This window comes from Carettochelys insculpta, chromosome 1 (assembly GCF_033958435.1).
Source record: "Carettochelys insculpta isolate YL-2023 chromosome 1, ASM3395843v1, whole genome shotgun sequence".
NCBI lineage: Eukaryota > Metazoa > Chordata > Testudines > Carettochelyidae > Carettochelys > Carettochelys insculpta.
In genome coordinates this window covers 356,628,366-356,642,258 of record NC_134137.1, presented here as the reverse complement: position 1 = coordinate 356,642,258, position 13,893 = coordinate 356,628,366, and the positions used below count along the sequence as shown (strand labels likewise).

General features: G+C 42.2%; 1 protein-coding gene across 3 annotated transcripts in view; it reads right to left on the bottom strand.

Annotated features, from left to right (window-relative positions):
* Window positions 1-6,680: 6,680 nt before the first annotated feature.
* RSBN1L (round spermatid basic protein 1 like) overlaps window positions 6,681-13,893 on the bottom strand; it is a 91,806-nt gene continuing 84,593 nt past the window's right edge. Inside the window, exons 8-9 of one of the 3 annotated variants that reach the window (XM_075017158.1) lie at window positions 11,502-11,610; window positions 6,681-11,415 (exon numbers count right to left, since the gene is read on the bottom strand). In XM_075017158.1, coding sequence (XP_074873259.1) covers window positions 10,759-11,415; window positions 11,502-11,610 — 766 coding nt within the window. In that variant the 3' untranslated portion in view covers window positions 6,681-10,758. The remainder of the gene's footprint in view (window positions 11,416-11,501; window positions 11,611-13,893) is intronic. The other 2 variants (XM_075017149.1, XM_075017165.1) reach the window with 2 other exon arrangements.

Below are 13,893 nucleotides of genomic sequence, written 5' to 3'. Positions count from 1 at the left end.
GTCTGATTGTCCCAAGTGCTAGTGGTTCTATTTCCTTGTTTTCATCTACAAAACATTAGATTTCCCATCCTTGTGGTTCCTCAGGTGACATTTCAATAAGAGGACATCATCTTTCAGCCTGGTATCATGCTTTAGCACTAAGGGAACCTTAGCAGACACGTTATTTGTGGGTGGAGACACCTTTTCAGATCTCCCAATTTCATGTGCTACTTGACCCTCCTGACCAGAGGGTGGGTTTGTTGCATGGATGGGTCCCTGAGTTAGAGCGACTGTGGTGCGGTGTATAGTTGCTGGTTAGGATTTGCTTCAGGTTGGCAGGTTGTCTGTCTAATATACAGCCTGCCAGCCTGAAGCAAATCCTAACCAGCAACTATACACTGCACCACAGTCACTCTAACTCAGGGACCCATCCATGCAACAAACCTCGTTGCCAGCTCTGCCCACATATCTACACCAGCAACACCATTACAGGACCTAACCAGATCAGCCACACCATCGTGGGTTCATTCAGCTGCACATCTACCAATATAATTTATGCCATCATGTGCCAGCAATGCCCCTCTGCTATATACATCGGACAAACTGGACAGTCTCTACGTAAAAGAATAAACGCACACAAATACAGACATCAGAAATGGCAATATACATAAACCCGTAGGAGAGCACTTCAATCTCGCAGGCCACACAGTAGCAGACTTAAAAGTAGATATCCTACAGCAAAGAAATTTCAGGACCAGACTCAAGAGAAATTTCTGAGCTACAATTCATCTGCAAATTCGATGCCCTCAGCTCTGGCTTAAACAAAGACTGCCAATGGCTGGCTAAATATAGAAGCAGCTTCCCCTCCCTTGGTGTTCACACCTCCAGATCAACTGCTGGTAGTAAGGCCCACCCTTGCTGACTGAGCTAACCTTGTTATCCCCACCCTGGCTCTGGCTTATTTATACCTGGCCCTGCAGATTTCCAAGACCAGCATCTGATGAAGTGAGTCTGTGCTCACGACAGCTCATGCTCAAAACTTTTCTGTTAGTCTATAAGGTGCCACAAGACCCTTTGTTGCTGTTACAGATCCAGACTAACACGGCTGCCCCTCTGATACTTCAGCTTTCATGTTGACCCATCCAACCCCTTAACTGCATGTTTCCTTGCTTTGACATCTTCATTCCACAAGCACCTTTGATTCAGTTCTATTCACATCGATTATTCATTTGACATGGCCTGATCCAAGCAATGTTCTATTTCTCTGTTGCTGAGTTTCTCCTTGTCTACCATCTTCAGCATTCCCCATCATGCCCTGTCACATAGTCTTTCTGTGACTTCCAGTACATTATTATTGATGGACTATTGTATGGTCTCAGCCCTCTCTTCCATTTCTTCTGTTGATATGATTAGCAATTCTCTCTGTACATCATCCTCCACTCTTTTGTGTCTCCTTCCCCCCACAAGGTTAACCTTGCCAACCCCAACCCTGTCTCATCCCCAATATCTGTTTCTGGCACTCCTGCCCACATGCTGTGATGTCTCTAGCAAAAATCTTGGGACTAGCTGTCTTTATTACCCATTTGTTCTCTTTTAGCTAAACAATCTTACTTCTCAAACTTAATTGAATCTCATGTGCACAACCCCAGCTGCCTTTTTGCTCTCTTTGACCCTAATCATTTCCCTGGCCTTCCTCATATCCATTCAGAGTGCAGAGGTCATTTTCTGAACCCATCACTTGAATTATGTCACACACACCCCTTTGAATGCATTCATTGGCTTCCCATTCTCTATCATGTCAAACAAGTTGCCTTCACTTCACTTGCAGTCAGTCCCTACCCTACTTATCTCATTCTCTATCAAATTCCTAGTGTTTGCCTCTGATCAGTCGACCTTAACAGCCTTCACTGCCCACTTACTGCATTGTCAAACACCTTCACACTTTCTCCCATGCTGGCACACATCCATAAACATACCTTAATCCCCCCACATGCCTGCTCAAAACTCTCCTGTGCCATAATGCAGATGGGAATTTTGAGAAACTTCACAATGGTTAGGCTGCTGGTGTGCAGAGACCGCTGCCTACCATGCTGACTAGTATTATATCTGGTTACTTGCATTTCCTCATCTGTCGGTATCCAGCCACTGCCTCTTGTTTTATACTTAGACTGTAAATGCGTGGCATCAGGGATGCTCTTTTTTCTGTACAGTACTTAGCATAATGAGACATGGTGAGGGTTGCTAGACACCCTAGTAGTAATAATAATCTAACAACATAAACAGCTTTTACAATTACTTACATGTATATTGGCTTATAACAGGAGAGGTGGTTCTGTGACTGTTCAAACTGGTAGAAAGACTTCTGCACCCCACTATCTATAGAAAATTGTTTCAGGGAATGGGCTGACCTGTCTTTCTGCCACCTTTGGCTCAAAAAGTTTGTGTGGCTTAAACTTTCATCTACAGAATTTAAAAAAAAAAGTATGAAATAAGCATCTTAATTTTTAGTACTTTCTTTTTTTTACCATTCATATCAAGTGGTCAGACGTTTTTCACCTAGTTTCCACAATTATAATTTTGGGGTTAAAACATGAGAATTCAGTTAAAAGTTAGACTAAGCATGTGAAAAATGGGGATTATATTGCCATAAATTTAACTGCTGTTAGACAACCAGTAAATATTGCACTTGAATACAAGGGAAAGCAATCTTCCAGTTAGAAAACACCATCAATTTTAGAGTTGCTGAAAATAAGCTAATGCTGACATAATGAAAACATTTTAACATGGGGAGAATCTCAGACTGGAGCCCCCTACTCCCAAGTACTATCATAATAGACTGGTGGAAATTAGATGATTCAAATAGCTGTTGCAGTATAACAGCAAGGGAGGGACTTACCACAGCATGGTCATCAGCTTGGCTGTCTTGAGCAAGGTTCAGAGCTTGGGGCAACTGACTTTGCTACTATGGGCGCTTCCTGTGTAGATGTACTCAGGTGGAGATCACTGCAGCAAAATGTGTGTTCTCTTCATGACACCTTTGTGATGTAGAAATTTTTTAAAAACTAAGTCCATCTTTTTTAACCACTTCAGGGTTACCCAGACCAAAACTTCCAATTTTGGTAGAGAAGTATTGCGTCAATAATAAAAACCTGAGCTACAGGTTTCCTTGCCTCAGAAAGTTTAAGCAGCCACCACTATGCGACCGTTAAAATAATCACAACACAAGCTATTTCAGTGAACATCCGCACGTAGTTCAGAGCTGAGAAAGTTGCAGGTCATGGTTCAGACTCCTGTGATATCACAGCCCACCTCCAGCAAAAAACAGAAAAGCAGATGATCTTTAATTTTAAATAGTAAGTTTGTGTAGGATGGAAAAGAATTGAGACAGCTCATAACAGAGCAAGAAACACATTTTTTTAAAACAGGAAGGAAATAAGTACTACAGCATGACTAAGTTTAAAAGCAAACAATGCATTGATAAAGAAACAAACCATTACTACAGGATATATTTGAGTTTAGAACTGCAAGGGACCTCAAGAGGTCATAAAATCCAGGCCCCTGCACACATGGCAGGACCAAGCACCATCTGGATCATCCCCGACAGAAATTTGTCTAACCTGCTCTTAAACATCTCCCATGATGGAGATTCTGCAGTCTCCCTAGGCAATTTATTCCAGTGCTTAACCACCCTAACAGCAATTTCTGCCTAATGTCCAACCTAAATCTCCCATGCTGCAGTTTAAGCCCACTGCTTCTTGTCCTATCATCAGAGGTTAAGGACAATAATTTCCCACCCTCTTCCTTGTTAACACCCTTTTAGATACTTGAAAGCTGTTACGTCCCCTTTCAATCTCTTTCCCAAACTAAATAAACCCATTTCTTTCAATCTTCCTTCATAGGTCTTGTTTTCTAAACCTCTGATCATTTTTTGTTGCTCTTCTCTGCACTTTCCCAATTTGTCCAGACCTTTGCTAAAATGTGGTACCCAGAATTCAACACAATACTCCAGTTGAGGCCTAATCAGCAGAGTGGAAGAATTACTTCTTATATCTTTCTTGCAACACTCCTGTTAATACATCTGCCATAAAAAATGCCTGTAAATGGTTAAATCCAGAGATAGTGGGTTCTCTGTTGGCAAGCAGCCAGGTGAGCAAATGGGAACAGAGAGGGATTTTTCAATTAAAGCCATTACCTTCTGAGAGTTTTTCTTTTGTGGGGCCAGAAGAGAGAGGCACAGGACCCTCCTTCTGGTCTTCATTACTGTTTCTTACCTCTGGAATAACCTTTCTACAAATAAAGCTCTGAAGAAAGAGCTAAAGAACCCATCAAGGCTATGGCTGTGTTCCATAGGGACTTCGAAGCCCATAACTCACCTGTTCAGCTAGGAATTTTGGAACTCTATGTGTATGACTGCTTTACTGTTTATCATCTCATTTCTTGTTCATTATTCTTTCTTTATAATAACCCTTTAGTTTTGGACATAAACATTGGCAACCAGTATGATATTTAAAATAAGATAAAAAATTTTACTGATGTAGTAATGTGACTGGCCCTTTGGAATCAGAAGTATATTTTGTATATCTGAACAGAGTTTTTAAAAGTTACTTTTCACTGGACTGGGAGCTAGAGCACTGGGATGCAATAAGGTGTCTATGTAATTTCTTTTTTGGCTTACTTGATAACCACCATGGCGCATCACAAGCACAGTTTGTGACTGGTTCGGGAGTTTAACTTCACTGTTAACTCACCCATGTTGGGAGTACCTGCTCTCTTTTTTTGCAGCTTACCTGGATCTTGTCATTTCCAATGAGATGTACTCCAAACACTCCTGGTCACACCTCACAAAGTAAAAAATGACTATTTTCCCCACCTTGTCTCTGCACAGCTACGACACTGAATACTAGAAAAGTCACCTTCCATATTATAAATACTTGTCTCACATTTTTGTAAAATTCATTCATTCAAGCATCTTTTGAAATTGCAAGGACTGCTGACTTGTCTAGTGGTAAATCCTCTGTGTGCACACGCACGCATGCACACCCTTTTCCTATTTTTGGAATGCCAGCTATCTGTATAAACGTTTATTTGTGTGTTGAAATATATGAAATGCAGATCAATCTGATTATGTCCTATTCAGCTGAATAATCAATGATTTTTGAAGATACACTGTATTTCTAGTACTAGATGGAACTAGGAGCTTTTAGGGAAATACGAACTATAGAAAAGGGGAGCTAATTCAGAAGATAAATGTAATAGGAATACTTCAGGAACAGACTTGAAGAAACCATAGCTCATGAAGCCACTGCCTGAAGTGTTTCAGAAGAGATGTTTTAACTGCATTTATTTGAGGGTGCCAAAAAGAGAAGATAACAGTAAAATAAGGAAGTTGGAAATGGAAAGCAGTTGGCAGTGACAGTAACAATAAAAATGCCATTTTTTGCTAGCAAAAACACGATGAGACAGCCTGGAAAAGCAAATTTCCAAAAATCTGCATATCAAGCAATCAACTGGGACACCCATTTAAAAGCATGGTTGTAAATGCAACAAATATATTTAACAGGTTTATATATGTATCATGGATAGATTTACCCCAGCTTTCAAGGTAGCACATGGGTGGTGGCAGCAGTTTTGTGTAATCTTTGGTAGTGCCCAGAAGGGGTCCAAGTCCCACCCCCACACACCTGCTTTATAAGGGGCAGGTGCTAGTGACGGGTCTGACTCTGGGGTGGGGCTAAGGCACGGGCTTTGGGGTTGTGATGAGTGGTTTGGGGTGTGGGAGGGACTCAGCTAAGGTAGAGGGCTGGGTTCCAGGGGCATGAAGGCTCTGGCTGGGACAGTCACAAGGAGCTCAGACTTTGGGAGGCAGCAGGTTGGCTGCCCAGGTCCAGGGCCAAGAAGTACTCTCCCTTCCCTTTCCAATACTCACACAAGCCCAAGGAGAAGTTCACTTTGGGAGTCGCCTGCTGGGGTGAAGGGATGGGGAAGGGGACTGCTATACCCCTCCTCCCTTCACAGATTCAACAGTCAGATTGCACTGGTGCTGCTCCCTTATAGCTAAGCTATAGCAGCAGCAGGTGGCAAGAGTGCAGGGGGGGGTCCAGCGCAGCTGCTAGCTGCCTAAGGCAAAGGTGAGGTGCGTAAGAGCCATAGAACACTCTGGGGGTAGTGCACCAGGGCAGCAAGCGGGGCCCCTGGTGAGTTGCAGCTCCAACATTGGAGGAGCAGGGTCCCAGGACCCCATGGTGGAGCATAGGCACTCCAGGCCCACACCACTCTACCTCTGCACAGAGAGTCAAAAGGCAAACAAAGACAATCCTTGAGTTTCCAACAAAAATAAAAATAGCTTTATACAAAACTGAAGATCCAAAGAGAGGCACAAGGGAAGAAAAAAAAGAAAGAAAGCAATTTCAAGAAGTGGGAAAACATGGAAAGATTTAATGAAGTCCACATGTGAAAGTGTGTGTGGCAAGAGTAAAAGGTTACTAGTAGGGGTATTACTGAGAATTAAACCCAGCACAAAAAGCTTAAGCTCTAAAAAATCTGTTAGTCTTTAAAGTGTGACAGGACTTCTTGTTGAATAGTAATAGAAAGAAAGCTGTGCTAGTCTATATACTATCAAAACAAGCAAGCAGTCAAGTAGCACTTTAAAGACTAACAAAATAACCTAATAAATTATTTTGTTAGTCTTTAAAGTGCTACTTGACTGCTTGCTTGTTTTGATAGGACTTCTTGTTGTTTTTGCAAATATAGATCAATATGGCTACCACTCTGATAAGGGGGAAAGGAATCTAGGAGAGCCGGCTGTATTTTAAAGAAGCCCTTCATAAGGCACAGGAACACACCATCCCAATATACAGTAAGAAAAGCAAATATGGTAAGCGACCAGCTCAGCTTAGCAGAGAAATCTTTGGTGAGCTTAAACACAAAAAAGCAGCTTACAAAAGTGGAAGCTTGGACAGATCACTGATGGAGAATAAATACCTTGCTCAAACATGCAGGAATGCAATCAGGAAGGCCAAATGCAATTGAAGTTGCAGCTAGCAGGGATGTGAAAGGCAACAAGAAAGGATTCTACAGACATGTTAGCAGTAAAGTCATGGTCATGGAAAGTGTGGGGCTTTTACTGAATAGGAAAGGTTATCTAGTGTCAGTTGAAATACTCAATTTTTTTTGCTTCTGTCTTCACAGACAAGGTCAGCTTTCAGACTGCTGAAGCAGGCAGCAGAGTATGTGTAGGAGGTGGGTAGCCTTCAGTGGAAAATAGAACAGATTAAGAACTATTTACAAAAGCTGGACATACACAAATCCAAGAGGTCGTATCTAATGCATCCGAGGGTGCCAAGGGAGTTGGCTGATGCGACTGCATTATCTTTAAAAACTTGTGCAGTTGAGGGAGATCCCAGATGATTGGAAAAAGGCAAAAGTAGTGCCCGTCCTTTAAAAGGGGAAGACAACCTATAGAACTACAGACCTGTCAGTGTCACTTTAATCCCTGGAAAAATCATAGAGGGGAACCTCAGGGAATCCCTTTGGAAGTACATGGAAGAGAGGAAAGTGATCAGGAATAGACATGGATTCACCCAAGGCAAATCATGCCTAACCAACCTGATTACCTTCTATGATGAAGTAACTGGCTCCATGAATATGGGGAAGGTGGTGGATGTGATATACCTGGACTTTAGGAAAGATTTTGACACGGTCTCACAGCTATCTTGCCAGCAAGTTAGAGTAGTATGGATTGTAAGGTGGACAGAAAGCTGGTTCGATTGTCAGGCTCAATGGGCTGTAATAAATGGCTCGATGTCTCGTTGGTGATAGGTATCAAGCGGAGTCTCCCAAGGGTCAGTCATGGGGCTGGTTTTGTTGAACCTGGACAAGGGGATTGATTACACCCTCAGCAAGTTTGTGAACGACATTAAGCTAGAACATGATTTCCCAAACTGGGGGGTTTGAAGAAGTTTTTGTTTAGTTTAAATTACAAATTGAATTGTTAAAAGGAGGGTTGGATGATGGTAAAGAAGAGGCGGGGGCATGAGGTTTTCTCAAAAATCAAAAGGGGGGGTGTCTGATGCCAAAAAGTTCAGGAATCACTGAGCTAGAGGGAGAGGTAGGGATAAGGTTCAGAGTGACCTAGACAAATTGAAAGATTGGGGGCAAGAAAAATATGCAAGCGTATATGCAGAATCCTGCACTTGGAACATAAGAATCACAAACACTATTACAGGTTGGGGACTGACTGGTGACACAGCAGTTCTGCAGAAAGGGATCTGGGCATTACAGTTGATAAGAAGCTGGATATGAGTCAACAGTGTGCCTTTGTATCCAAGAAAGCTAAAGGCATATTGGGCTGCATTAGTAGGAGCACTACCAGCAAATCTTGGGAAGTGATTATTTATTTGACACTGGTGACGCCACATCTGGAACAGTGTCCAATTATGGGCCCCTTGCGCACTGTAGACTCCAGCAAGGGCAACAAAAATGATTGGGGCAGGAGCATATGACTTATGAGGAGAGGCTGAGGGACTTATGTTTATTTAGTCTACAGAAGAGTGAGAGGGGATCTGATAGCAACCTTCAACTACCTGAACAGGGGCTACAAAGAAGATGGAGAGAGTCTGTTTTCAGTGGTGGCAGATGACCAAACAAGGAGCAGTAGCCTAAAGGTGTAGTGGGAGAAGTCAAGGTTGGATATAAGGAAAATCTTTCACTAGGAGGATGGTGAAGCACTAGAATAGATTACCTAGAGAGGTGGTGGAATCTCCATCCATAGAGGTTTTTAAATCCTTGATTGACAAAGCCCTGACTGGGAGGATTTAGTTTGGATTGGTCCTGCTTTGAGCAGGTGGTTGCAGTTGATGACCTCCTGAGGTTTCTTCCAACGCTGTGATTCTATTATTTGAATTAATACTTTGACAAACCTAATTTGTGAAAATTTAAATGACTTGGTACACTCGTCTATGAAATAGCTAACGGCTTTTAATGTAAGCAAGTGTCAAACAATATATTTTGGATAAGTAAGAAAAGCGATCTAAGTGAGTAAAGGAATATACATTTAATGACAATAAATGAGGGCTAGGTGGTTGGAAGGAATATATTGTTCCATTGCAAAGAAGCCTAAAAATCAGATCTGAAATCATGTTGTGGTCCAAGGCCATGGTGAGACTGCCTAGCATGCCTTCTGGATGTATTACGTGCACGCTGGGGTGTCTGTAGAGGTGTACAAATTTTGGCAAGTCCAGAGGAAAAGACACCTACATTCATCAAAATATATGGAGGAATCTAAGGAATCACGACAAACTTGGGATCTTAACTTTTATGCACTTGGTAGAATGGAAAATTTAGAAGTTATATAAATAGCTGAAAGGTGACAGTGTAGATTTTGTTGGGACTAAACAGCAACACATGCCCATACATTTTTAAAAATAGTTCATGTTAAAAAGCTTACCATCATCCCATCAGATGGTAGATAGTGTTTGGAAGTCTTTCCTCTCAGTGGTATTGACACAATAAAACTTACAACTACTCAGCAACTTAGTATTGGAAGGAGAAAAGTGGACAATTAACAAAGTAATATAATTGTCCAGGTTAACAACAATTCTCATTCATATTCAAACTGGAGCTGACAAGGAATTCTCCTCAAGACCGACTGGCAGATAGAGTAAAAAAAAAACCTAGCACGTTTCCGTTTCTATCAATTTACAAAACACTTCATGTCCAAATGTGCATCAATGAAATACTGTGTATCAGTTCCAAAGAGTCCCATGTCTCAATAACACAATTCATGATTGTCTTAAATGAAAAAAACAAAATCTTTAAAAAAAGTCTGCTCAATTTAGTCAGAAATTAGATGTAGGAAAAAGTTCCAGTCTACATGTTAAAATAAAGGGCAATGTTTCAGTTTATGATGTGAAGTACATGGACAAAGAAAATGGGAGCAGAATGGATCCTGAAACCTCCTTATTCCCAGCACACCTGCAAAGACACAGGATGCTGCACAAAGTGCTCCTGGAGCACAAAGAATACCCAGAGACTAAACAATAGCGTATAAGGCTGTGCCTCTCCAGTTCCTCTGCCAACAGGGACTAAGGAATGCATGGTACACTTTGCACAAGCAGCTGCAAGTAGTCCGGGACAGGGCACTCAGACTGATTTTTCTTTTCAAACACAGAATGCCCCATGCTATCCGTTTGTCCGCTGCAGATCCTCTTTCCAGAAACAAGCAAGGGCACAAGTCTTTCAGCAAGTACAGCACAAGTAGAAAGATAACAGTTTAAAGAAGTAGCTTAACTGTTCTTTCTTGCAGACCCAAAAATAAATCCATTTGTTACTCTGAACCTTTATTAAGCGGCTCACATTTCAATATAAATCACACTAAAAAGTTTTTTAAAAAAAGCTATTTACACTACAGTGCTGACACATTTAAAATGAAAAAAATTGGTATAAATAAGCTCTATGGAAAAGCCTGGAATTGTCAAAAAGAATTCTGGCTCATCTTACAAAAAATATATATGTTAAATGTCAGCTCTACTCTAAAACCTACAACTCAAATTATTTAAAGACTTCTTTATGTTAAACCTGCAGTGTTTACAGTGCATCTGGCCCTAAGTGCTTTGATATTTCACAGTTATGGACAGGCACTGAGGAATGTTACAAAGCTACATAAACTATTTTCTGTAACAGATGCGAGGGCAAGTCAGAAGCTCGCATCAGAGAATTTATGAATCTTTACATTATTTTGCCATTCAGTTTAAAAAGGAATTTAAAACAATATGTACAAATTTAGCACAAAAAGTCATCTTCTCTTTGTCCAGGCTGATTTGAATACGTTGAACCCTGTTGTCTTGTATCATATAGGCTTACGTGACTTCCAGAGCATAACTTATCCTGTAAGTCATTGTTGCCAGGTTCAAATTTAGAGTCCACATCATACTTAAAATCTGTCAATTCAACATCATCCAATTTTTCCTTAACATTTGGACATTCCATATCATTAGATGTCATTGTCTTCTCAGGAAGATCAACATTCATGGATTCCTCTTTAATTCTGTGAGATGCAATAAGTTCCTGTTTTATCTGTGTGAATTCCTGCTGTACATATTTCATTTGGGGAGTATCTGAAAATTTGGTGCCTTCGGAGGTATTTTTACTTATTGTACAAATTACATTGTCAGTCTGAAATCCAATAACCGAAGACATGGGGTCTGCAGATGTGCCTTCTTCATAGGTGCTTGCATTTTGACAAACTTCTCCCTCTGAGTGATAAAGCTTGAGCCGGATGTGCCAAGCCAAACTGCACACAGCTGAAACAGTCTTGAACTGGTGCACAACATTCCTTGGAATAAAATAAATGTCATTATCATATAACTGAATCCTAGCATATCGAATGCCTTCCCTTCGCAGTTGGTTAAGTTTTGCATCATCAACCCACTGAACACACTGGAGGAGGAAAAAAAAGGAGAATAAAGGTGAAAAGTCTGTTCTAAAATGTGAGAAATATTCCAAATAATTCAAAATTTGCTTACCTGTGAGAGTGGAGGCTCATGCAAATCTAACTGCATTCGCTGAACTACCTCTAAGAAATCTTCAGCATGGAAGCAAATTACATCTTTGGTTATTCGAGGTTGCTCAGGCCTACCAAAATACAAAGATAAACAAAAACCACAGTCAAGCCAGAATTTAAATTGCTACAGACTATGTTAGTCTCTGTAGAAATGAACAAAGCAAAAAGAATCTAAAACTAAATTTTACAACTCAAGTTTGAAAAGCAATATTAAAAAGCCTGTTAGAGTAACTAGTTCTTCAGCTACAACACATTAGTCAGACGCAGGAATTTAATTCATTTAACTAGTTTCTACAGTGGTGACAGAAGGCTAATGGCAACTAGTGCCACCAACAGTGACTATCTTTCATCACGAAGAAAGGCAGAGGTTAAATGTGCCAGTATATTCTACTAACAGACTGAATAACTCTGTGGAGAAACTATTACAGTAAATCCTGGATTTACTCTGAGATTGTGTCCTGGGGAACCTCTGTGTAAATTAAATTTCACATAAATGGGGTGGGGGTGTTTTGGGAAGATCCCTGGAATTCCCCTGGCAAGGGACAGTGGGTGGCTGGAGCCTCTGCTCCAGCCAGTGGCTCTGGCTCTCACTGCAGGCAGGCAGGGGCCAAGTTAAAGGCAGGATGGGGTGCCTCCTGCTCCAGCCACCGGCCACGTAGCACAGCCATGGTGGTCCTGCTGCCCCAGAGTCAGCTCATGGCTTGGCCCTGGGGTGCTTGGACAGCTGCAGCTCCACATACAGTGCTAGAGCCCTGGGCAGCTCCAGCTGCGGTGTGGTTTGGCCCTGGGGCTGCTCAGAGAATGTGGCATCTCCAGCTGCAGTGCTGGAGCCCTGCGCAGCTCCAACCGTGGCATGGCTTGGCCCCAGGCAGCTCCAGCTACGCCTGACCCTCTACGACCCCGGCATTGCAGCACTAGGCAGCTGCAAATCAGGAGCTGCCTCCAAAGGAGCCCAAGTTGGCCAGCAGTGTAGGGGTAAGCAGCAAGATGGGGTACAATAAAGTTGGTCCTCCCAGACTCAACTTGCATTAATATGGAAACGTGTAAGTTGAGTCAACGAAAAGCGAGAGTCTACTGTACCCTAAAATATACCTTTGCTCAATTCTAGAGGCTTCACACACTCCAGCTTAGTGTCTAACCACCCTTTTCTATGGAATTTTTATTCAAGAATCTAACAAAAAGTAATATTCACTGACATATCAATTGCCAGCACAGTAAACCCCTGCTGTACATGACTTCAACTTGCGCTTAACTCATGTTAACGCGAGTTGAAATCCTGGGGTTCCCAGGGAGTAGCGGGAGCACAGCTCCTCTGATAGCTCCCCACTCCAGACCCCAGCTAGGGGAAGCTGCTCTGCTGCAGCTGTCTGCCTCTCTGCATTCCCCAAGTGGGGGAAGTTGGGCAGGCAGACAGCCGCGCAGCCACAGCTTCTCCCCAGCTTCAGCCACACCACCGCATCTTCTCCCTTGCTTCCCGCCACTCTGTGAACCAGGAAACTGACCACCACTGCTGCACTGGTTCAGTTTATTTGCTCCTGCAAGTAAGGGGGACCTGTGAACCAGTCAGCAGCCTGACTCCTGGCTCCCTTGGCTGGCAGGAGCAAGGAAACTGATCAGTGCACCAGCAATGAGGAGTCTCCTGGCTCCCTTCAATGGAGGAAAACTGGGAGCCAGGCTGCCACCTGATTCCTAGCTCCTCCCGACTTGTGCAAAATTTGAGGTACACGAGGTTGCCCAGGAACACAAGCCTCGCATAACTGCATTCTGACTTCCTTTTGTACAATGACAAATCACCAAATACCTGTGTCCAAACTTTAAAATTGCCGAAGGGATGGAGAGAAACATTCTGACATGCCCCTTGCTGAGCTTGGATGCTTATTTCCAGGCAACTAACAACTACTCCTCATCTCAATGAAGTTCAATCTCTCGGAAAACTGGAGCGAGATCATGGGCTGAGATACTAGATAGTGTCATCATATAGGTCCATATTTCCTTTACGCCAAAAGGTAACTGGCATCATCTCCCAGGTTTGTCAAAGCCTAGGGGAAATCACCACCTGGATGAAAGTAGCAGGACAAAACTGAATCTATGCAAGACTGAGGTAATGCTGGAAAAAAGGGAAGAACTTCTCTCCTGTATAACATACCTTTCTAGTGTGGGAGATAACCTCAAATTAAATCTGTCTGCAGCTGTAAGGATCCTTTGGTCATACAGTATTAGATTTAAAGAGTCACACCTGCAAAAAATCTACTCATTTCTATTTGCAACTGGCCAGAAAAACAGATATTAACTAATGTTTTAAACTTCATTTAAAGAATAGGCTTTCACCTTTGGGATCAAAATACTGAGCACTT